Consider the following 23,489-nt stretch of genomic DNA (forward strand, 5'->3'; position numbering starts at 1 on the left):
AACCATGTGTAGTAGAAAAAAAAAACAGCCTGACGGAAAAGTAACCTGAAAAACAAACTGAAAAGTAACTGCAATAGGGGGTATCACTGAATCACTGACGAAAAAAAACCTGATCAAATCGCGCTGAATAAATGGGAAAAGGTTCGTTGAGATTTCCATCTACAAAGAGAAGGAAGACCAAGCAACCGACGACGAACCAGCTGAGCTAGCAGATAGTAGCCGGTTCATGGTTATCATGTTCTGTTCCAAGAAGCTCGCCCCTTGCTCGCGCTGTACGAAAATCAACTCTCTTGCACGTTCAACGAACAGCTCATCTTTTCTGGATTGCCGCCCAACAAGTGGTTGCTGATGCATGCTTGGGAGCGCTTGACGACGAAGCCAGGACTCCACATTTGGAGATGATGGGGCTTGATGATAAAGCCAGGACTCCGTAGTTGGAGGTGATGGCTGCGAGGAAGATCGAGATGATCCAGGGGGATATTGCGACTCCGAGTTGGGAGGAGGTAGTAGCGTTATTTGCTGAGTAATCCGGTGTGGGATTTGATGTTGCTGATAAGGCACTGGCTCATTGGGTGATGATTTAACGTAGGGCATTGGCTGAGCTGGTGTCGGTAGATGGGACATTGCGTGAATTGGTGACTGCTGGTAGAACATTGGGGACTGAAGACGTTGGATTGGACTTGACCGCTGGGATAATTGAGGCTGGGTCGGCGAGAGCTGGTAGGGCACTGCCGCAGCGGTTGGTGGCGGCGTAGTCAGCAATTGCGGGTTGAGAGACGTCGACATCGGGACTTGAGGAGTGGGAGGTGGTGGCATCAGCATTTGCTGGTTATGAGTGGGGAGAATATGCGGTTGCTGGAAGCCGTACTGTTGACCAAATTTCTGGTTGAAGTTTTGCTGTGCGAGTTGTTGCTGTGCGAATTGTTGCTGTGCGAGTTGTTGCTGGCGCAAGCGTATTCTTTCTCTAGCACACTCCTCCTCTCTCTCCTGTCTCGCTCTCTCAATACGGTATGCTTCAATATCAGTGCGCCTGAGCTGCTCCAAAGCCAACTGTTTGTCGACTTCTTGCTTTTCCTGTGCAGTCAACACATCATCTTCATCATCCTTGAGAGTCGAAAGATTGATTTTGATAAAACAGCTGGATAAGTCACTCTCTATGATTCGATCAAGAATTTCAGGGTCATTGCCTTGGATATGTGCGAGCGACTGGGGTTCACTGGCTTTGACCTCAAAGAGATATTTCGTTGTGGCTCTGGTACTGGCACGAATGATATCTTTTTTGTCTACCACCCGCAGCGAAAGTTGTGATTTGTAGACCGAGCGATCATGCACAAGCTCCTCGAAAGTTCCGGTAGTAACAAACCGATAAACAAAGACTGGCTTTCTCTGTCCCAGGCGGTAAGCTCTTCCGATGGCTTGATCTTCGTGTGCTGGATTGAACATAAAGTCAAAGATGACAACACGGTTCGCTCCAAACATGTTCAAGCCAACACCCCCGGCTTTGGTAGAGATGAGCATGACTTCTACATCGTTGCCAGAATTGAAAGCTTTTACTATGCCTTGGCGAGATCCAATGGGGGCATTTCCATCAATGCGCTGGTACTTCGTGCCGGTCTTTTTGAAATAGCTCTCGATGTAATCCAACGTTGGGAAGATGTGAGAAAAAAATCAAAACTTTATCCTTGACCCGCTTTGCCTCAAGGAGAATCTTGTGTAAGAGAAGCATGCGATTCGACAAACTGGGGTCTAGTTGGTCCTGGATCTTTGCAAATAAAGCCTTCTCTTTGCCAAGCAAGGTTGGAGGCACACCGGCATCATCGACTGAAGATGCTAAGTCCGTGTCTTCTGCTTTCTCCTTTGATCGATGGATCAATCTGTCAATAAATGGAGCGGGATGGTTCAGCAACTGCTGCAAGATGAAAACCCATTGCCAAAACTTGTGAAAATCGTTGGAACTTGGCGCTTCCTTGACGAAAACATTGTACATTTCCGTCTGGATAGGTGTCGGTTTAATGAAGAGGACAAACTCCTTCTTGGGAGGAAGGTCTGCGGCAAGGGCAGAAATACCAAGTCGATGGACTTTGGGCTCAATGATACCATTTAGTAACTTCAGGGCCTTGAGACCTGCTCGCCGTTCTGCACGATTGCTGTCGATGTACAACCCCGCCTGGATTGGTTCAATGAATCGAGTTTTGAAACTAGGGTAGTCTTCCAGGTAGCCTGGGGAAATCCAATCGATCATTTGGAAGTATTCAACCAAGTTGTTGGCAAGGGGCGATCCTGTCATCGAGATACGACTCTTGGTTTCGAAACGAGCAACCGCTTTTGTGACTCCTGTATGGCTACCTTTGAGTCTGTGCGCTTCATCTGCAACCACAATTTGAGGCTTTTGTAAGAGAATATCTTGAATCCGCTTGTGTTCCTCCTGAGATAGGGGGGGATCGCCACTTCCAGCGGTCACTATCGTATTATTGATAAACCGAAGGAAAATCTCATAGCCCATGATGAGGACACCTCCACCTTGCCCCCATTCTTCAATCATAGTAAGTCGCTCGCCAAGGTGAGGAACGGAACTGGCAGATAGATCAAAAATTCTCCCAAGGGGATCGGTTCTTGGCAGCCAGAAATCAAACTCTTCTAACCAATTCTGAATGAGACCAGCTGGGGCTAGGACGATAGTACGAGAACCCTGTAGTTTTTTAGGCACCTGATCCCGGATCTTGGGATCTGACGAAGCAGAGGCTTCAGCGATTGTAAGCAAAAGAGATATCCTATGAGCATCATCAGTATAAACAAAGTCACCACTGCGCATTTGAAAAGGGGAAAGAGTCCTTACACTTGCATCGTCTTGCCCAATCCCATAATGTGGGCAAGCATACATCCCTCCATCTTTTCAGATTCGCAAATCTCTCGCCACATGAATTGAATTCCGAGTAATTGATTGGGTTTCACAAAACGACCAACAGAAGAGTTGAGATAGATAGGAGGGTCTTTGAAGGATACCACCTGTCCTTCTGGATCGTCATTGTTCAAGCCCCGCCTGATCCTGTCTGCACTAAACATCGCTCTAGCTTTGATCTGTCTTTCTTGCCGTTCATGGGCATTTCTCTGCAAACTGTTGGAGCCTCGTGAGGCTGGGAGACGAACACGAAAAGTTGACATACGCTCCGAGACGTCAGGATGCTGTTTTCTTTTCTGGCCACGCTCTGCATGAGGGGGTGAATCTAGGTCAAGATCCACAATACCCTCATCTGGAATATCAATTGTAGAGCGACGTCGGGAAGGCTCCGGGGAATATTGAGGCTGAGGATGCGAAGATTGCGGGGTCCAATTGTTGTAAGCATCAATCAGTTTTCTGAACTTTTTGAGAAACTCATCAAATCTCGAGTCACTATCCTGGTTCATCGCAACGAGCGCGCTTCGAAGTTCTTCCTTCGTCAAACCTCCTGGGCTAACGATAGCACAATGGTGCCAAGATACAAACAACGCAGCCAGGCGCATGGAGAGTTTGCTTTCATTTGGATCGTCGCCCTCTAAGCCACGCTTGTCCTTGAGCATTGCTCTAATGGCTTCCTGTACCTTTTCGATATAGACTTCATGGAAGAAAGCCTTCAGGAAGGGTGGAAATTCCGCGCGTTCCGGGGGTCGCAACTGCGTGACCAATTTTGCCAACAGTCGATCAGCGTCTTGCTCATCCTGGATTTTTAGAATGTGTTTAAAGCGAATATTGTCAAAAATATCAGGATCATCAATTCCAATGCGCGACTGGGCTTGTTTCGTGTGACTTGATGGGGAAGGCGATTTGGGAACAGTTTTTCGTGAGGTGGGCCGCAGCTCCTTGATTGGACTATTCAAGGGAGGCGCATTCGGAGGTAAAGCTCTGACTCTGGTAGGGTTAAGGGGAGGAGTTTTGATCGAGATGTCCATTTGATCTCCAGCACTCTCTGAGGCAATAAGGGAGCCCGGCATCAATGAATTGCAGTCCCAATCGGGCATATCGGCGTCCTCATCTTTGTCCTCGTCTTGGACGAATGGACCAGAGAGAACGGCCTTTCCAGCTACAGGGCTGATAGCTTGTTCTACCGCATCAACCCGCGGTCGCTTATTGGGGTATTGCTCTTCAACAACATCAACAGGAGCATCTAGAGCTGAAGATGGGATCTTCTCCAAACTGAGTGGCTTTTCAGACACTTCTCCTGGTTCCGGGATTGCTTCTGGTTCTGGGATTGTTTCTTGGTTAGATACTTGTCCCGGTTCAAGCACTGTTGTTGGTTCATTTTGTGGAGGTTGAGTATCCTCTCCGCCGGATGAAATTGAAATGTAGTCTAGATCAGATTCAAGATCCACCTGCTCAATGACACTTTCATCAGAGATATCCGAGTCTAAATTATCCGAGACAGAATCCGATTCAGAGCATAAAGTTTCTTCCTCTGACTGCTCGACATCTCGATCGATCTTTGAGTAAGCATTTCGGGGTGGACGTTCGATTTGATGTGGGCAAATATCAGCGGTAAGTGTATCCAGTCTCCATTGATCACGGCATCGGTGGGAGATCGTCACGTCGAGAATTCTGCATGCTTTGACCAATAATCTGATTGATCCGTATTCATTCCCCCGAAGTACGTCCTGTAGTTTTTTGAGACGGTCATCCAGCTGGTCAATGCTACCACGGAGCTTATTTTTTTCTTTCTCGAGGTCGTTTGTCTGCCGGAAGTACAGCCACAGGGATGGTCCTATTGGCAATTCATCCGGGAGATCTTCCTCCTTCCATGAATCTTCTTTCTGGGAAATGTATTGTTGCATAATGAGATTGCATTCATTTTGAGAGAGGACCTTACGGCTGGATTCGTCGAGACTCGGGTTCTCCTTCAGTATTTCTTTCCAGGTGTGCTCATCATATTCGCCTTCCGAGCCTGATTGTCCATACTCGGGAAGAGCACTGCTAGAACTCCCATCATCTTCATCGCTTTTTGCTCCATACTTTTCAGTGAGATAGGTGAAGAACTCTTCATCTTTTCGTGATCGTGACTGAAGATCATGAGCAGATAGAATGTTCACATCATCAAGAATGTCGAGTGACTCAGCAGGAGAATCATCTGTTTGCAAAAGGATGGGTTGGATTCTGCGTTGGGGTAATTTTGTTTTTCCAATGGTAAGATCATCAACGGAAATCTGGGGCAATGCTGCAGGAGTAAGGTTTCTTTCCGTAGACATATCATCTTGACGCATGGATCCGGGAATTGGAGTGGAAAATTGGTCGCTTGAGATTTTGAGATTGTCCTCATTGATTTTCTTTTGGGACATGAGGTACTTAGGGGATTTACGTCTGAGCCATTCAACAGCTTTCATCAAACTGATGCGGTGGCCATACGCTTTGATGCCCAGATCTTTTAGACCATCGTTGTTCACGTGCATAAGCACTTCACCGCACATCTCGTTCTCGCGAAGTGCCGCCTCTAACAAATTTGGAAGAGGCCGTGGGGGGTGTGCTGAGTCGGCCCATGTTGGAGGTTCAGGGCCACAAAGAAAGCTCACAACCTCATCAACTGTCCAGTCCACTGGGTCGGAGGTATTAAGCGCCATTTTCTTAGGGGGGGGCCTGAAAATATTGGATAATTTGTCAAGATCAAAAATTGAAGACGCGAGCAGCGGGGTTCACAAGTTCACACTTACCAGTCTCTGGCCCCCAGCTCAACACACTTGAGTGTAATCGCTCTTGTTGATATGGGCTTTTGAGTTGAAAGAAGAAGAACTTTGAGGAATCAGGTCTGTGTATTTGCAAACACGCTTTGGGTGGTGAAAAAAAGCAAAGGAAACGCGTGGGAGGAAGAGGTGGAAAGATGGAGAGCAACAACAGTGATTTTAAGAAAATAATGTTTCCCAATGAGGCAGCAGACGTGTTCTGCCGGTAATATAACATATAACAGGCGGTGGCTAAAGCGGTGGTTGAGGCGGTAGTTGGGGCGGTGAACTAAATAGTTGCCCCGCTGCTGATAAATCATCAAATTACAGTTGCGGGGAGAGAGAACTTCTGGATGATCTGCTGCATCACTACCTCCAACTTGGCTTAATTGTATCAGACAACATGGATGAGTCGGTTTTCAACGATTATCCCCCTCAGCTGTCTCCAGAGCAACAGGAGTACTTGGTTACAGCTACCAAAGACTGGGCAATTCAAAATGGCCTTGCTGTTCGGCCCTCGCCAACCATTCTACCCGCAAATGCAGACCCAAATCGAGTACTAGCCACTAATGCCCCGGTTACGCTATTTCCAAGTCCATTTCCAAGAGCCTGCTTTGAGGAAGCTCAAGCTCTACAGACTGTCTACAATCAACTCTATGCGGCTATTACGTGCAACGAGGAATGGCTTGGAAGCATCATTAAAGAGTAGGAGCTTGGGAACACAGATTTTGAAGGTCTAGGACTAACAACTTCTCTAATTCAGCCTGATTGATGTGGATGATTTTGTCGCAAATCTATGGAAGACGCATTTGACTGTTAAGCAGGAGGGCTATGTCCAAAACCTATCATTGGGTTTGTACAGGTCTGACTACATGGCGCATGTTTCTCCAAACAGGGCTCCATCATTGAAGCAGGTGGAGTTTAATACAATCTCATCATCCTTTGGTGGGCTTTCAGCACTCGTTAGATCCTTGCATGCCGAACTTCTAGCTACCCCACTGAGCTATCCACCTCATCCTCTCCTCAAATCTGGGACACCTCCCGATAACACTACTGTCGAGACATTGTCCGGGGGCCTTGCTGAAGCACACAAGGCCTACGGCTCTTCCAAGTCGCTGCCGAATTTACCTTTGTGTGTGCTCTTCATCGTTCAAGATGGGGAGAGGAACGTTTTCGATCAATTGGCCCTCTCAAAACGCCTGACGGGTTTCCATAAAATTCCCGTTTTTCGTGTGAAAAGCAACCAAATATTAGACCAAACATCTATCCCCACAACCAACCCTGCTCGGCCCTTAATCTATCACCCTCCTCACTCTCCGGGATCTGCCTTTGAGGTCACAACTGTCTATCTTCGAGCGTACTATTCTCCCGATGAATACACATCGAGCCGTGATTGGGAGGCCCGAAGACATTTGGAACGTTCTGCCGCTGTCAAATGTCCCACCGTGCTGAATCAATTGGTCGGTTGCAAAAAGATTCAGCAGGTCTTAGCCGAGCCAACAGGGCCCGATCACCTGACGAGCTTTCTCAATGGCGTCGACCCTGCCATTATCGCCAGATTGCGCGAAACATTTGCACCGCAGTATGACCTTTCGGCAGGTGGCCAAGGTCGAGATCTGGCTCTCAATCCCGAAACGGCCGTGAAGCATGTCTTGAAGCCACAGCGAGAGGGCGGCGGTAACAACATCTACAAAGCAGAGATCCCTGAATTTTTGCGGTCTATTCCCGAGTCGGATTGGAAAGGCTGGGTGCTGATGGAATTGATCAACCCGGCGGATAATGCTCAGAACGTCGCTTTGAGAAATGATGGTGAAGTTCTTCGTGGAAACGTCATCTCTGAGTTGGGCGTTTACGGCACTGTTTTGTGGGAGAACACAGGGAAGATAATCCACAACGATCAAGGTGGTTGGCTGCTTCGAACTAAAGGAAAGGAGGTCAACGAGGGTGGAGTTGCTGCTGGCTTCTCTAGTCTGGATAGTGTCCTCCTCTACTAGCAGCCATTCAAATCAGATAAAGCAAGAACCACATTAAATAGTATAAACTAGTATTAGATTTCTCTCCCTCTCGTTCCAATATAAAAAGATCTAAAATTCATACTCTGCTTCGATTCAGCGGTTTTGACTTCAAGATTCCAAATATCCCAGAATCAACATCCGTTGACCTCGATTCATATACATGAATTTACTATTATGGTGCATCACAGACTCGTTTCTTTGACCTGGAGCTAATCATGATACACCCATTGATGGGTACCTCCAGGGCTCCTTTCATTTCCTCTGTTTTAAAAGGTCTACATGATTCAAGTTCGGGCTCGTGAACCCTGGTATCTGGATATTATTGGAACCTCTCAGAGCTGTATCTCATTTGTCAACTTGGACCTGGAAATTTCGACGATTCTGTACAAAATACAGCTGTTTTGCTTCTTTCTCTTTTCTCCATGGCCTTCATGTAAATTGCGCACTGAGCCTTTTTCCTATCATAAGCCACTCGAGAAGCAGATGGTTTGAGAGTTCATGAGGTGTTCGATTAGTTCCAACCCTCTGTGACTTTCTCTATAGAGCTGAATCTATAATCAAGTGAAGGCTATAGCCTTCTCCTTTGTCCTTCAATTTATATTTCTCTTTACGTTTCTTATTCTAATTTACACTTTTCACGCCGTATTTAGCTCTTCTTTATCTAGTTGACTACTTAGTGGAAGTTACTATTAGTACTATGACTAGTCTATATAGGGCTATATCTAAGACTCTTATAGTACTAGTACACAAACTTTATTGTTTCTTTTATATGATATAAGATATATGAACCTTGGAACATGGAAAACTACATAGACTTTTACTCTTACTTAAAATGTTAATTTGACTTACTCTTAATGTTACTAATTCACTTTTACTTTGTTTTTACTTTTACTTTTACCTTAACTTTGTTTCATATCTAATATCACAATAGATCATATGATTCCTATATATTTTATAGATCCTAATTCCAAGAAAGTGAGGTGAGCTATATGACATAAGTTCGATTATTCATAAACTCCTGAAAATAGCAGAGCTGATCCTATGGTATTGCCATTAGCCTGCGATGTCTCGCTGCCAGTATGATATCGTGACGCTTTGGGAAGCATACCCAGGTGATATTGCCTTCATCCTTCAAGGCAATCAACCTCTTTGCCACAAGCGTCTACTAGCAGAATGATGAATCTTTCCCAGTTCCAGATAAGAGCCTGTACCCAATCGTCAAGCAACACGGCCTTCTCAAGCTGAACCTGATCCTAAGCGCCAACTAATAGACCCGTCGCAAAACGCCGATGATGTTTCCTTCACCCTTCAAAGCAACTGATATATTTACCACCAGCGCCCACCAGCATGATGATGATTTTCTATTCACCTGATGCTAACGATCCCAAGGACTTCGTTGGTCACCTCTACTTATGTGAAGATGTATTAGACTACCCATATGCAGTCAAAAATTCTTCAAGTTCTTCTTCACAGTCCCCACAATTCCCACAATTAATCAAGGATCTTTTGAACTCATCAAAATCTCATCAAAAATTCCCGAATTTTGATCACAATGGCTAAAACTCGTCCTCCTGGCTTTGTGGTAAGTCCCACTGGCACTGAGCCCCACTTAAGTCCTGATTCCCAACTCCCGTGTCCCGTCCCTAGGCATGCTCGATCCACCCATATGGGTCCCACACTACCGCTGAATGCTGGGACGCTGCAGCTGCCACCCACCATATTGGGCAATTCTATCTCAATGTATGATTAATTCCCAAAGAATACCCTAATTACTCATAAATCTAAAATATATAGGGTGGCCAGGGGCGAGCCCCACAAACTGCGCAAAATCCTTCAAACCGTGTCGAGAAGGTCGGCAAACATGCCGTAAAAAAACGAGAAACGCAAAGAAAAGCGCAAAGCCGAGAAGCTTGAAGAGCTTCAAAAAGGAGCCAATGCCAACCAGATTATTGGCAATGGAGAAGAGACCACCGGCAAAAATGTCGAGACTGTTACTAAGAGTCAAGAAAACGAGGCTGAGAATACCACCAAGATAGCCACCGAGAAGGCCCTAAAGAACACCAAGGTCAACCAAAAACCCGGCAAGAAAGCCGACAAGAAAGCCAGCAAAAATGCCAAGACCTCCAGATGGCTTGCTGAGCCCAGTTCACGAGGGCTATTAGTTGACTCGGAGGACTTAAGTAAGTTATACCCTCCCTGCTTTCTACCCTGTGGCGCACAGCGAACTACATATTACCCGGCTGGTCGGACACTAGTTATCTACCTTCCATGATGCAGAGCAAGTATGATTGGGCAATGTAACTAGCCTATAATATCCAACTAGTGATTGAAACTGGTTTGGGTGTCGAGGCAGACGCCCTGGGAAGCGCACTAGATGCCTCTAAGAAGGCGACGGCCCGCCTAGAGCGGGCCTTAAAAGAAGAGCTGAGCCGGAAGGGAAAGGAGGCAGAGACTTCGCTTGAGGATTTTGATATGGATAACTAGTATGTATTCTTAGATCAATATTCTCATATAGTTAGTATGGTTATCTACCATTTGAATGTATGTATTATTTCATCATCAAACATCAAGTTTCCTCAAGTTCTACATGTCGGGTCAGGGTGATAAATTTGAATCGACATAGCCTGAGGAACTACAAGCATGTGGATAACTAGGTCAACTGGTAGTCACCGAGTATTCCAAAGTTTTCATTGCTCTTTTCGGATTTTGACTGTATCACTCACCATAGAGATGTGGACGGCGGGCTCGGGATGTAAGTCACTGGCAATATTGGAAGCTCATCATGATGGATAAGAGACTAATTGGAATTTTAGACATTTTAGGGTTACCTGTAGTATTTGATGTCTTATTTCAATTCACGGACCAAGCCACCAGCATCATATCTACATCCATATGGATATTAATGCCGAAGAGCCATGACCTCCTCCACCCCGCAAAGGTTTCGGCGCTAGTACTACGCCACGATGCTTCGCTTGTACAAGAACGAATCGGATAAATGGAATTTCTCCTAGGTCAAGCCGCGTAAGCGGGAGGCTTGCGTAGCCGTGCAGGTCTCATGGAGAGACATTTCAAGGATCTCGGTTATTGTCAGAACGCAAAGCTTCAACGTAAACAAGTAATTCCATAGATGCAACTATGGGCATTCGGATATATGGGCATATTTACCATCTGATATTAGCTGATACAATGGCACCCACATGTGCCAGGATATATGCCTTTTCCTTTGCATAAATAATATGAATATTGAGCTTTCTGCTCCAGGCCTGCTTCTTCCATTTTAGTTTCATTTGCACCTGTCACTCAAGAGGTCTTTACGGCCTTGTTTCTCGAGGTTGATTCTACTTTTCTCGGTTAGCTCAGACTACCACTCACTATCATGGTGCTGCCCAAGATCTATAATGTTTACTTCCTTGCTGATCGGTGGTATGTTGTAGGTTAATCTATTTACAATCTCTCTAGCCAACTCGAACTCGACCAATATGCTGAAACAAATGCCTCTAGGTTTGGATTCGATATCTCCTCCATGTCGCTTGTTATCGGCACCACTCAGTACACAACATACTTTGATAATCCCGATACCATTCGTCAAGATGGTATCACAGCCTCGATGGCCGGCGGCTCTGTCATCGGCGCGCTTGTTGTCGGACCCATTTCCAACCGCTTGGGAAGACGCGACTCTATATTATTTGCTTGTATTTGGTGGCTCATCGGTACTACCATACAGGTTGCCTGTAATGGAGAGGCAATGCTGATTGTGGATCGTCTGCTGAATGGCTTTTGCGTCGGCATTACCAGCTCTTAGGTCCCCGTTTATCTGGCTGAGATCACAAAGAAGGAATACCGTGGTATCATCTTGTGCATTCAGCAATGGGCAATAGAGTGGGGAATTTTCGTCATGTACTTCATATCTTATGGCTGGTCATTCTACCATGGTAAGCCTACAGGCGCCTTTCGTGGCGCTTGGGCGATGCAGTACATTCCCTGCATCATGCTCATGATCGGGTTACCATTTCTTCCACGCTCGCCTCGCTGGCTTGCAAAGGTTGGCCGAAAAGAGGAAGTCATCAGTGTCCTCGCCAATATCCAGGCCAAGGGAGACAGAGAGGACCCTCTGGTCATCGCGGAGTGGGAGGAGATCACAACGATTCTGGCTGCAGAGCGCGAATCACCTATCAAGGGCTGGCGTCTATTTTTCACGAACGGAATGTGGAAACGGACTTTTGCGGGCACTTCTATGCAGGCTTGGCAACAATTAAGCGGTGCTAACGTGATGACTTACTACATTCTGTATGTTTTTGAGATGGCAGGTCTGTCGGGAAATGTGGACTTGACCTCATCCGGTGTTGAGTATGCGGTGTTCATCATAGGCACAGCCATGACTTTCTTCTTCATCGACAACACAGGCCGTCGACCACTTCTCATATATGGGACCATGGCTATGAGTACATGTATGTTTATTGTTGGAGGAATCCTCGCCACCTATGGCACCTATCTGCCAGATGGTCTCGATGGCGACCTTAGCGTACGGATTAAGGTGACTGGTGCACCATCTTATGTGGTCATTGTCTTCAGCTATGTCTTGGTTCTTGCATACTCTCTTACCCTGGCCCCTATTGCCTGGGTCTACGTTGCCGAGGTTTGGTCTCTTGAGACTCGGGCCACTGGCATGGCATTGGGTCAGTCGCCATTTCATTTTCATTCCAAATATTTATAATGATCTTTCTTTTTCTCCCATCAGCTTCTGTGAGCAATTGGCTCTCCAACTTTGGCATCGGGTTTATGATTCCGGCTGGCTTTGCAAATATTACTTACAAACTCTTCATCATTTTTGGTATCTTGAGTTTTGCTTCGTCAGTTCAAGCATTCTTCACCTACCCTGAAACGGCTGGAAAAACTATTGAGGGGATTGAAAAGCTGTTCGAGCCGGGAGCTACTGCACCATAGAAGACAAAACCAGGTCCACAGCGCTCTGGATCAAAAGGTTGAACAGGTTATAAAGATGAAGGCAGCCGGTCACGATATAGGTGTGGTCTACAAGGGAGAGGCTGAAGATGGGCGTTCAATTGAGACTGAAAATGTTGATTTATAAGAGGAATTGTCAGTGGAAGGTGCTTTGTGGAGGGAGGTTTGAAGAAGGTGGAGACCCAGGTGATAGACAAGGAGAATGGGGCCACTAGTAGTCCCATGTTCTAACAGGATGCTATAAATACTTTTGGGTGGTTATCATCTATGGATACGTGCCAAATTTGGCTGGCTTGTCTTGTGAGAAACATAGTCTCAATGCAAAGCTTCCAAGTTGAATTATCCTTATTTGGTCATTATGACACTTTGATAACGAAAGTTTTCAGCATTCCCCACGATTTCGGGGTCGCGTGGTCCCCCGCAAACTCGGCATGGGGATGCGGGAACGAGGCTATTAAAACACCAAAAAATATCAGGAGCTTTGGCGGAATTCGTTCACCGCGAAGCTTCAATATTCATGCTACAAAATACAAGGAACCTTTTGTTCGTAACTATGGCTTATAACTTAGCTTTTATCAATGACTGCTTAAACAACTGTGACCCTGGTTACTACATGTGCTGCCAGGTGGTCTTCCATGCTGACACCAAAATACTGGGATGATATCTATCTCAATAATAGTTCACCTGGGCAAATAGAACTTGAACATTTCTCAAATTTCTTCTTTGGAAACAAAGAAATGAGAAAAATGCAGTAAAGCTGTTAACTAAATTAAGCCATATGCCAAGTCTACGTTCCTGCCAGTGATCCACAGTGGGGCGTAGGGCATGCAGGACTGTATAGAAATCAGCACAGACCTTCTTATGCATACATGTACAATAGCTAAGCTTCATTGTACTAAAGGCTGAGAGGCTCCTTATCTTCAGGACTGTGATGTGGTGGAAATTCATATTCTTAACTATAGATTTTCAGAAGCACATGTCTCAATCTTGAAGTTTCTCTTGTTCGGACCCAAGTAGTCTTGATTTTCTCTCCATACCATGAGTCAACCTTTCTCTCCCAACCATGTAAATGTCATCATCTGTGTAAAATCTTATTCTTGGTAGCTCTGCTTTCATCCACAGCAGGTTATACACAATGCGATCAAAAGAGTAAGCAATTTCTATCCCAGAAATTTACAAAGCCACGGATCTATAGACTATAAGCCCCTGGATCCTTGGATGAGTGCCTAATAAGGTAGCTCTCACTCCTGGAACGTTACCTGGATACTTCTATTTAAGCCTCACTTCCATGTAAGTTTCTTCTTTCTCTTCTCCTCCTCCTTCCTTCCCACACACTGCGGTCTCCCCTTCACCAGACAGCTTGTGTGTCTCAATTCGCATTTCCAATCTTTCCTTGCTCTTGGAATCCTTATTTCAATCAATAACTTCAACAACATCAATTCAAAGCTGGCGCGATGGCTGACAGCTCCCACTTCAAGGGGTAAGTACTTGAGATTCCCCACCTGCCATTATGCACCTAATTAACACACGTTTTAGCATGAGCCACAATGTCACGGGCGAGTAAGTATCAACTCCGTCTATGTCTTTCTTTAGTTTCAATATTTCTTATATTATGCAGGATAAGAAATCCTCTTGAGGGAATCGCCCGTGACCAGCTTATGGCGGATGTCCAGGCCTATGCTCAGCAATGGGATCTGTTGGATATCCTACCTGAGCTGCAGAAGGGCGCTTTGGTCGGACAGAATCCGGCTGCAGCTGAAAGCCTCAGCGAGCTAGATTCTGCCGACCGGGAGGTCCTGTTCATTGAGCGTACTCGTCGCTGGGCTCATCCATGGCCTCTTTATTACTGTATCATTCTGAATTCCATCGCTGCCGCCATCCAGGGCTGGGATCAGACAGGTCAGTCAAAGGTTTCACCTTACTTACTTCTTTAGTCTGATATTTATTGACATAGGATCTAATGGTGCCAATCTTACCTTTGATGTTGCGTTTGGTATTCCGAACAACCCTCCTCTCTGCCCTGACAAGGCTACCTGCAACCGTAACCAGTGGATTCTTGGGTTCATCAATGCGGGGCCTGCAGCCACTATCATTTTTCTGTAAGTTCAAATTCCTTCCAAAATTAGATTAGGCTTTTGCTCATTTGTTTTGAACAATGCTAGTTGGCTCGTCGACCCTATCAACCATTACCTTGGTCGGAAGGGCACAATCTTTCTCGGTGCCATCTTCAGTCTTATTGCACCTATTGGTTCGGCCTTTACTCAGCATTGGGGTCAGCTGGTGGCAACTTGAATGCTTTTGGGTATTGGAATGGGCCTGAAGGATGTCACTGTCCCCATTTACTCTGCTGAGAATGCCCCCACCAACATCCGTGGAGCTCTAGTCATGAGCTGGCAAATCTGGACTGCATTTGGCATCTTTCTGGGTACTTGTGCAAACTTGGCAGTTGTAAACACAGGCAATGTTGCATGGTGTTTGCAGCTTGGATCCGCCTTTATTCCTGCAGTTCCTCTGGCTTTGGGGATTTGGTTCTGCCCCGAGTCGCCTCGTTGACAAAAGGACGACACCGTGAGGCCTACAAATCTCTGCTTTGCCTTCGCAGCAGCCCCTTGCAGGCTGCACGAGACCTCTACATGGTCAATTGTCAGCTTTCCTTGGAAAAGGCGATGCTGGATGAATCTGGTTATGCGAAAACTGAAAATGCACTGGTCCGTTTGAAAGAAATTTTCACAGTCCCTCAGCTACGTCGTGCGACTCTGGCATCCAGTATTGTGATGCTAGGGCAGCAGATGTGCGGAAGTAAGTTCCTTTGCTGATCCTTCAATCGGGGTTTTCTTTCTTACTAACGGACCCTTACTTACCTGTTACACAGTCAATATCATTGCATTCTACTCCGCTACTGTTTTCTCAGTATGTTTGTTTTGATATCCTCCAAGTCATTAAACAAGGCACTTCCAATATACAAAAAAAGCAGATTACTGACTGAATAAATAGATTGCCGATGCAAGTAACATCGAGGCACTACTCGCATCATTTGGGTTCGGCGCAATCGATTTCATATTTGCCTGGCCAGCGGTATGGACCATTGATACTTTTGGACGACGCACTCTTCTCCTTTTCACTCTTCTAAATATGTTCTGGACCTTGCTTGCAGCTTGTTTCTCCTTCTGGATCCCTATGACCAGCAAAGCCCATCTAGGTTGCATTGCGCTGTTCATTTATCTCTTTGATATGGTCTATTCCCCTGGAGAAGGCCCAGTTCCCTTCACATACTCCGCTGAGGCTTCCCCATTGTCGCATTGTGAGATTGGAATGGCATGGGCAGTTGCAGTTAACAGTCTTGGGGAGCAGTACTGTCGATTAGTTTTCCTTGGATGCTGCATGCTCTCACTCCACAAGGTGCTTTCGGATTATATGCTGGTCTCAATATTGTCGCTCTGGTACTGAGTTTTCTGTTTGTACCTGAGACTTCAAAGCGCTCCCTAGAGGAACTGGACTATGTGTTTGGAGTTCCTACTCGCACTCACATGAAGTACCAGCTGACTGTTGTGTTTCCTTGGTGGATCAAGCGCTACATCTTCAGACGCAAGCAGATTCTCTGTCCTCTTCTTTATCATGACCGTGCTGAGATTCATGATATCAGTATCAAGACTGATGTTCAAGCTGTCTCAAATGACCCTACAAAGACCGAGTCGAGCCAGGTCGAGACTGTTGAGACTAAGTCTAAGACCCAGATGGTTTGAATCTTCCACTGGAGATTTTTGGCATGGAGGCTTTGCTCAATATTCTATTCACGGTGGAACTGACTTTTTTCTATGAACTTCATCTTTATTTTACAATTGACCCTCGACTTCCTCTATTTAGTACATTGATTCATCTCGATTTGATTTCTGGCTTCCCACTTTCTCGATGACGGGTTGTTTTATGACAAGGACCTCTTCTGAGTTTTTTCGAACATTTTTACTAATTGGGTTCCTTAGCTAGAAGTTAACAGAAATGAAGACATCTTCATTATTCCTCTCAAATAGAAAATATCGTAAAGCCAGCCATTGGTCCGTCCATTAGAGTACCATCACTTCCCTCCCTCAACATACCATGACAAGTACATCAGCCTTTCTGCGTTTGACCGAGTGTCGCTCTGGAATCCCCACGAGGGGGATTTACAATCTCTACGTCTCCTGTTATGTGAAACCAAATGCCTCTATGAATCGGGTGACAGCTGTGGGGACAGATAAAGTTGATGTGTCAGTAACTGCGGCTCCCCGCGATGGAGCAGCTAATCTGGCTGTATCGCAGGTCATTTCAGGGGTGAGTTGATCATCTTTTCTATTTGCTTCATGTGGAAAAGAAGGAATCTTTATCCCTATTTGCAATGATTTGCGACTGATTCTTTGATCAGGTCTTCAAGGTCCCAAAATCTAATGTTGAAGTCATACGCGGGATGAAGGGACGCGACAAAATACTATGCATTAGCAATCTGAATGTCGGAAATGATAAAGAAGCTTTCACCCAGCGATCAATACAATCTTTGATTCAGGCGAGCCAGAAAAATGGATCGAAATGAGCTGCACTGAGGAATTGCTTGATCATGGCCTATTTGGCTGTTATTCAGAGCTGTGGAATCCCGTGACGTAAAATCCCGTTTTTCTCCAACTTCAACCAAAGAAACCAAGCATTCAATCAGTCACCACCATGTCTGAATCAACTCAAAAGACGGATACAGCACCAGATAACACGGCATCCGATACGAAAATGGCATCAAAGACCTCAAAGCGCAAGGCGCCCGAGGAAAAGTCAACCACTATTCATTTTACTTCTCGCAATCCACCATGGACCTACCTGAAGCTTCAACTGTAAACAGTACCACGAATGCAACTTCGATGAGCTCTCAATCTAACAACAAATTCCTTCCTAGTATTTCTCACTCTGATACCCCGTCTATTCAAACCCTTGATGCCCTTTCCGCCCGCACATATCTCTCCGCTGCGCTTTCACAATTCCTCGGTCTCACGGGTACTGCTATCCCTGTCGATATTCTGAAAGTCGAGCCTGCGCCCTCAGGTACTACTACAAGCCCGCAAAATCTTTCCTCTACAATGACAAAGAACTACAATTGTGTTTGGGTGCGCATTCCACGCGATGATGCAGCTGCTGTTGTGGCTGCTTTGAGCTCTTGGGTTGGCAGTGGTGGAAATGGTGCGAATATTGCATGGAGGGTCTGTGCAAAGGGGAATTTCTTAGGTGCTTTGGTTGCTGGGTCTGGACGAGAGCTTTTCGTTCCTTAGTCTAGATCTGGTCTGCGGTTTTATTCTTCCTTCGCTGATAATTTGGAGCTCGCTTTGGGTCTCCGCTTTGGGTTTGGATCAGGGTCCAGCCCCTTGATATGGCGGTCATTACCTCCTTTGAGCCAGCCCAGCTCTTGCGCTGGGCCCGAATACATATGGTCACCTGTAGACACTGGGTCCATTCAACATGTGGATCATCACGATACCATGATGGTCACACTTTGACCATGCTAATGGATGATCCGTCATATCACAGACGACTACGGAGTACAGCCATGACAAGCCCGTCTATTATGAAAAACTCTACATGGCATGGTACAGTGCCTCTTTGGGAATACTGATTGTACTCAATTAGAAAGAAATCAGTCTCACGAATAACAAACAGTCTCAAGAATTTCATTTTGTTGGAGATTCCTCCATTTTAAAACGCCGTAACCCTCATGCTGTCCCACATCAGAGTCAATCTGATCGCTGAATAAAATGCACTGGACCTCTCTCCCAGGTCCACCTCCAAGAAATATTGAATAATATTCCTCTCAATCTCAAAATACCACCCTCCCCAATGTATCTCTTGTAGAGAAAATCATCTAAACGGATTGTTTAGTAGTGACAGAGGGTGCTGCAACGGTAGAAGTATCCGAAAGCGCGGGATTAACACTCGGCGTAGCAACCATCTTCGCCTTAAGCGCTGCCCGAATATCATCCGCACTTCGATCCTTCCACTCATTGTATCCGCTCTGGCTTAGTGGGAACATGACCAGGTTATCGTCGCGAGTCATAAAGTCGTCAACCTTGGGTGGGGGTGTGGCCGTGACGAGATCCAGTTCCAGAGCGATCTGGCGACAGTATGTGTCCAGGGGCAAGTCGTTGACGTCTTGACCGAAGGGGTTCTCGATTTCACTGCCAATTGTTGCGAGACCGATGATAATGTATGCAGCCACTGAAGTAAGGTTAGCACCATGTTTATGGATGAGATTGGAATAAAGTCTGAACTTACCAACAGATGCGGGGATGGTGATCCACTTAAGGAATCCGTAGAGCTGGAATGGAAGAACAAGGACGTAGATCCAGGAAATCTGCGAAATGGCAATTGTATACGCAGATGGCAGAGGAGTGTCCAGCACACGCTCTGTACCCGTTACAACCTCATTCAGCGATACAATTGCGGTAACTATATGTGCTGTCAGTACATCTTCCTCAAGTTTAAACAATTCTCATGGTGTATCATCCACAAGCTGGATAAACTTACTAGCTTGACCCTGGTGCAAACCAGACTTCAGGGTGCCATTGTCCACACAAGAATCGACATACGCCGACAGATGATTCAGAATCTCCAGAGGCAAGTGTCCAAGCGGCTTCTTTGAGCGCTTAATCAACTTGCGTGGGTTCGACTCCGCAAATGAAACACCGAGGTACTCGCCCGCAGATTTCCAGAGGGTCTTCGACCTAGGATGCAAGACATCGTGATCGTGTGCATCCCGCGCAAAGGTATCGAGGTGTCCAACTAATCCGACAAGATCCTCATAGGCGATATCAGGTTCGAAGCGAAGCTTATGCTTGAGGGCGATAGCGAAGGCAAGCAGGAGGTTCATAGCGGAACTGCGCCGACGTTAGTATACACAAATTGGCGAATAAGGATCTTCCATCTTCTCCGCTTTTCAATGAAGATCAATTTTCCCGATTCGTGCTTGATTCCGAGGAAGATTTTGATCGTCTTTGTAGTTCGGAAAATGGGATTAACTTTGGTCCACGTACACCTTGCGTAATAGATCCACCTTGCCAAGTTCGCCTTCACGTTCGCTAGTATTGACCCAGATTGTTCGAGAAAGATTGCGAGACGTTTGCACGAGTTGAGCCCAGTATTTGCGTCCATCAGCCCAACTATGAAACTTTAGTATTTGTGCGTTTGTGGCGTCGGTCTTTTCTCGGGAACTTCAATGTATAGGACGGGTAGATGCATACCGCTCATAAGCTGTTGAACTTCGGAAAGACAATGACAAACCAACCACGAAACCCAGAACTGTAAGTAGGATATCGTTGATACCGACTGCATCCAGTTAGAAATGTAAGATGATTCCAATTTGATATGTTCTTGACTTACGGTCATGCCAGAAATACGAAACACAGCTAATCAGGGTTGCCCAGCAGCCGACTAGCAGCATGGGAAGAATCATCTTTGGCGTGACACTTCCATGCATACGCAAGAAAATGGGCCATTTGGAGTGCTTGTCCATATCGCGAGGGCCATGCTAAAGATCAATGCATCGAGTCAGTCTTTTTCACGCGGATTTCTGATCACTTTCTCTTCATCCTCTTTCATAGTCCAAAAAGAGGACATAAGAAGAAAGAGGTTGTCTCGAAAGTGTATAAGTACCCCAACATACAAAGTATCGGTCCAGCTCGCTCGATTCATGTCGGTTCATATGGAATTGTGCATCGCGGGAGTTGGCCAAGTGCTCCATGAAAGTTGGTCGTGGTGTAGGTGCCTTGAAGCGATGGCTAGGCTCCTCTTCCTCCGTTGGTTGAATGGGCACATCTTGGTGATGAGGATTGGAGTGGTGGACTTCAACGGGGACTGGCGCAGGGATGTTATTGTCGAAGAAGGAGCTCGTACCGGTCTCGCCAGTAGGCGAGGTAGGAGATTGGTCATCCGCCATGGTGTAGGGTCAGGGAATGAAGCAAAAGGAAAGAACAAAGAAAAGAGAAAATTAAGGTAGAGAACAGTGGGATTAGGGTGGGGTTGTGAACGACAGTGGAGAAGTGGGTAGAGAAACGAATGGAGTCTTCTATGTACTAAGAAGATTGAAGAAGAAATGAACGCTTTAAAGTGAGAGACGATTCAGAGAGAAAGATTGACACATCAAGAGTACAAAGAGAGTATAAATGAAAGACTAAGGAGTACACAGACTCAATAGTGAAACATGACACTACATTTTCTTCAGGGGGCGTCAATGTAGTATTTCCAAGGCTGTTTCATGTCGATCTAGACTTTTCTAAAACGCGTCGAGGTTTTTTTTTTCTTTTTTTTTTCGTCATGAGTGGAGCCTCATCGCCACGTTGCACCACATAAATTTAGAAAAGGGGAAATTCCCCGATTTTGAGTCCTGTTAAAAAGGGGAAAGGATTCCACATACATATTGATCGACAATGAATTCTCCAATGATGTTCAATTCTATAAATCTATTCTCTTGTAGAAAATATTAAACGCTTACTACTATTAACTATGAAAAACAATCCCCGGATAAACCGCATTTTGTCACTTTGGTTTAAATTGATTGTGGATATCGTCCCGTCCCGAGGTTAAGGATTAGGGCAAAGATCGTCGCTGCCGATTGAATTGCTGACGCTCCATTTAGCTCTAGACGCTATACGCCGAGACGAAAGGAAACCTTGGAACTTTCTCTAGTCTAGGTCAACGGGGAACTTCTCCCGAATCCGCTGACCAAACCGAGAGAAAATAATCGGAACAGGAATAAACGCCAATGCGATAAATCCCAAAAGCGAATTACCCCAGCCAAGACCAAGGGAGTCAAACAGTGGCGTTCCAGCTAGTGGAAGGAGAGCCCCCACGAAGGATCGTACTGTGGTTAATGTGGCGTTGGCTGAAGCGGCATAAGCCGGATAGTTGTCAATGACATAGATTTGGATGGGAAGGTAAAGACCCATCAGGCCAAAGCCGAAGGGCGCCATTCCAATGATGGGGACAATCCAAAAAACGGCTTTGTCCGCTGACCAACCATACCAGAAGAAGCTAGCCGGCACGAAACACGCATAGAAGATCATGGAAGGCAGACGCATCTCAGGTTCATATTTGCCGCCGTTACGCGCAGTCAGTTTCTTCACAATGCGGTCGCTGGTCATCGCGTTGGCTGCAAGACCTAGGATAAATCCCACTCCAATCCCCATATATGCGAGACCAGATATTCCGGTTGACCAGCCATAGGTATTCGTGAAGACGTCAGAGATGGTGGTAAAGAACAAATATAACAGGCCATAGACGACAGCCATGTAAAGAGATAGCAGCGCTACAATTGGTGATTTGACGAAAAGGATAATTGGACGCCGGAGGCCATGCTTCAATGTTTGTCGCAGTGAGATGCGAATATCCCGGTTGGGGGAATAGGCACTACGAAGCTCGGGTCGATTCAATTCCTTGGACAGACGTTCGGTCTTTCGGCGGATCAGAACAATGGCATAGGTCTCCTCATTCAAGAACTCGATGCCTAGGGACACCACACCACCCAGGATCATCAATACCCAGAAGATCCAGCGCCAACCGATTGTCTCTCCCATGAACCCTCCTGCTAAGGGACCGACGGATGGTCCAATCAGGGGGCCCAGACTCCAGATTGCAGTTGCCAGGCCACGCTGCTCAATGGGAAACAAATCAGCGATGACTCCTGCACCCACCGTCAAGGGGCCAGATCCTCCAATACCAGCGAACAGTCGGCAGATAATCAAGGTTTGAATGTTTGGTGCGAGAGCACAGCCGATCTGCCAAATGACTAGAAACCAATTGGCACAGCTGAGCACGATACGACGGCCATAGATCTCACTGAGAGGCGCAAGCAAGAGAGGTCCACACTGGAAATTCCCCCATAGGGAAGTATGATTAGTATTCGCACTATTAAGTCATCAGGGTCCTAATGAATACTTACAGTATATCCGAGGAGATAAATGCTGACACTAAAGGCAAGTAATATGTCGTTGGATACTCTCAGGTCCTTTCCAACATATACGACTGCTGGAGAGAACATACTCGACGCTAGAGGCGAGACGAACGTGATGGCACTCACGAGCATCAGCAACCCCCATTTCTTGCCTGATGAGAAGTTCTGAGGATTTGCAGGATCATCTTGTCCATCCCAACCAACAAGTCCCTTGTCAAGATCTGTCTCCGGGTATCTTTTAGTTGGGATAGGGATAGCAGGTGGGCTTTCGATGTTCTTCTCCTCGATGGCTGGGTCAACTGTCACTTCAGCCTCTGTGTGCGATGATTCCGTGACTGAATGTGACGAGGCATGATCGGCGGTGCTCATATCAGAGGTACTTTGGCGTATTCACCCTTGATAGAGATAATTTTCTTCGGGGTATAGAAATTGTATCTCGGATAGCCCTTCGGCTTGAACCTGGGAAGGTCAAGGAGGAAGAAAAGGGCAGGCTGCAACTTGGAGAAATCCTGACAAAATCATTTTGTGATGAGAGAGATCTTATTAAATATCACCACGCGCCCAGTCCTGCGTAAAGGAGACCCCGCTCTTGACCCTAAGCCCTTTTGTGATGGGGCTCGCAGTCCATCCGGACTTAAGAGCATAAAGACCAATGCACACGCATAAGTTTTCACCTAAACCTTGATCTCAAAATTATGAATCTTAGTTTGTATATGATTCATCTCAACACGATTATAAATCGGATCCTTCATGATCACATCATTTCATCAACTGCATTCAAAGCTCTCTACTTGAAAGAATTCCATCATTATTTCTAGCGATCGGGCCCATCTTGCACAATGTCTACGGGTCGGGTACAACCTTATCGCGTTAGT

General features: G+C 46.1%; 8 protein-coding genes across 8 annotated transcripts; 5 read left to right on the plus strand and 3 right to left on the minus strand.

Annotated features, from left to right (window-relative positions):
- Positions 1 to 159: 159 nt before the first annotated feature.
- On the minus strand, positions 160 to 5,583 carry N7483_002327 (putative SNF2 family helicase/ATPase; the record flags this gene model as incomplete). Its single annotated transcript, XM_057085764.1, has 3 exons — positions 160 to 1,629; positions 1,676 to 2,771; positions 2,837 to 5,583. The coding sequence occupies 3 exons, from the start codon at positions 5,581 to 5,583 to the stop codon at positions 160 to 162; spliced, it is 5,313 nt and encodes a 1,770-aa protein (XP_056951913.1).
- A 502-nt stretch (positions 5,584 to 6,085) lies between these two features.
- N7483_002328 (glutathione synthase) lies at positions 6,086 to 7,676 on the plus strand (the record flags this gene model as incomplete). The annotated part of the gene is made up of 2 exons (XM_057085765.1): positions 6,086 to 6,387; positions 6,446 to 7,676. 2 exons carry the CDS (start codon positions 6,086 to 6,088, stop codon positions 7,674 to 7,676), a joined length of 1,533 nt encoding a protein of 510 aa, XP_056951914.1.
- Positions 7,677 to 9,249: 1,573 nt separating this feature from the next.
- N7483_002329 (uncharacterized protein) lies at positions 9,250 to 10,181 on the plus strand (the record flags this gene model as incomplete). Its single annotated transcript, XM_057085766.1, has 3 exons — positions 9,250 to 9,279; positions 9,577 to 9,877; positions 10,021 to 10,181. 3 exons carry the CDS (start codon positions 9,250 to 9,252, stop codon positions 10,179 to 10,181), a joined length of 492 nt encoding a protein of 163 aa, XP_056951915.1.
- An 892-nt stretch (positions 10,182 to 11,073) lies between these two features.
- On the plus strand, positions 11,074 to 12,641 carry N7483_002330 (sugar transporter protein; the record flags this gene model as incomplete). The annotated part of the gene is made up of 4 exons (XM_057085767.1): positions 11,074 to 11,120; positions 11,199 to 11,478; positions 11,530 to 12,373; positions 12,436 to 12,641. 4 exons carry the CDS (start codon positions 11,074 to 11,076, stop codon positions 12,639 to 12,641), a joined length of 1,377 nt encoding a protein of 458 aa, XP_056951916.1.
- Positions 12,642 to 14,113: 1,472 nt separating this feature from the next.
- On the plus strand, positions 14,114 to 16,402 carry N7483_002331 (Major facilitator superfamily domain general substrate transporter; the record flags this gene model as incomplete). The annotated part of the gene is made up of 10 exons (XM_057085768.1): positions 14,114 to 14,139; positions 14,196 to 14,219; positions 14,278 to 14,558; positions 14,614 to 14,758; positions 14,822 to 14,939; positions 14,982 to 15,084; positions 15,141 to 15,458; positions 15,532 to 15,569; positions 15,654 to 16,014; positions 16,059 to 16,402. 10 exons carry the CDS (start codon positions 14,114 to 14,116, stop codon positions 16,400 to 16,402), a joined length of 1,758 nt encoding a protein of 585 aa, XP_056951917.1.
- A 949-nt stretch (positions 16,403 to 17,351) lies between these two features.
- N7483_002332 (uncharacterized protein) lies at positions 17,352 to 17,944 on the plus strand (the record flags this gene model as incomplete). Its single annotated transcript, XM_057085769.1, has 2 exons — positions 17,352 to 17,512; positions 17,575 to 17,944. 2 exons carry the CDS (start codon positions 17,352 to 17,354, stop codon positions 17,942 to 17,944), a joined length of 531 nt encoding a protein of 176 aa, XP_056951918.1.
- Positions 17,945 to 18,531: 587 nt separating this feature from the next.
- N7483_002333 (uncharacterized protein) lies at positions 18,532 to 20,601 on the minus strand (the record flags this gene model as incomplete). The annotated part of the gene is made up of 6 exons (XM_057085770.1): positions 18,532 to 19,115; positions 19,194 to 19,543; positions 19,700 to 19,825; positions 19,907 to 19,991; positions 20,046 to 20,193; positions 20,329 to 20,601. The coding sequence occupies 6 exons, from the start codon at positions 20,599 to 20,601 to the stop codon at positions 18,532 to 18,534; spliced, it is 1,566 nt and encodes a 521-aa protein (XP_056951919.1).
- Positions 20,602 to 21,346: 745 nt separating this feature from the next.
- On the minus strand, positions 21,347 to 22,983 carry N7483_002334 (MFS transporter; the record flags this gene model as incomplete). Its single annotated transcript, XM_057085771.1, has 2 exons — positions 21,347 to 22,528; positions 22,603 to 22,983. The coding sequence occupies 2 exons, from the start codon at positions 22,981 to 22,983 to the stop codon at positions 21,347 to 21,349; spliced, it is 1,563 nt and encodes a 520-aa protein (XP_056951920.1).
- Positions 22,984 to 23,489: the final 506 nt, after the last annotated feature.

Source organism: Penicillium malachiteum (genome assembly GCF_028827825.1).
Source record: "Penicillium malachiteum strain IBT 17515 chromosome Unknown utg000001l:1.0-8184562.0:1.0-8186909.0, whole genome shotgun sequence".
Classification (NCBI taxonomy): Eukaryota; Fungi; Ascomycota; class Eurotiomycetes; order Eurotiales; family Aspergillaceae; genus Penicillium; species Penicillium malachiteum.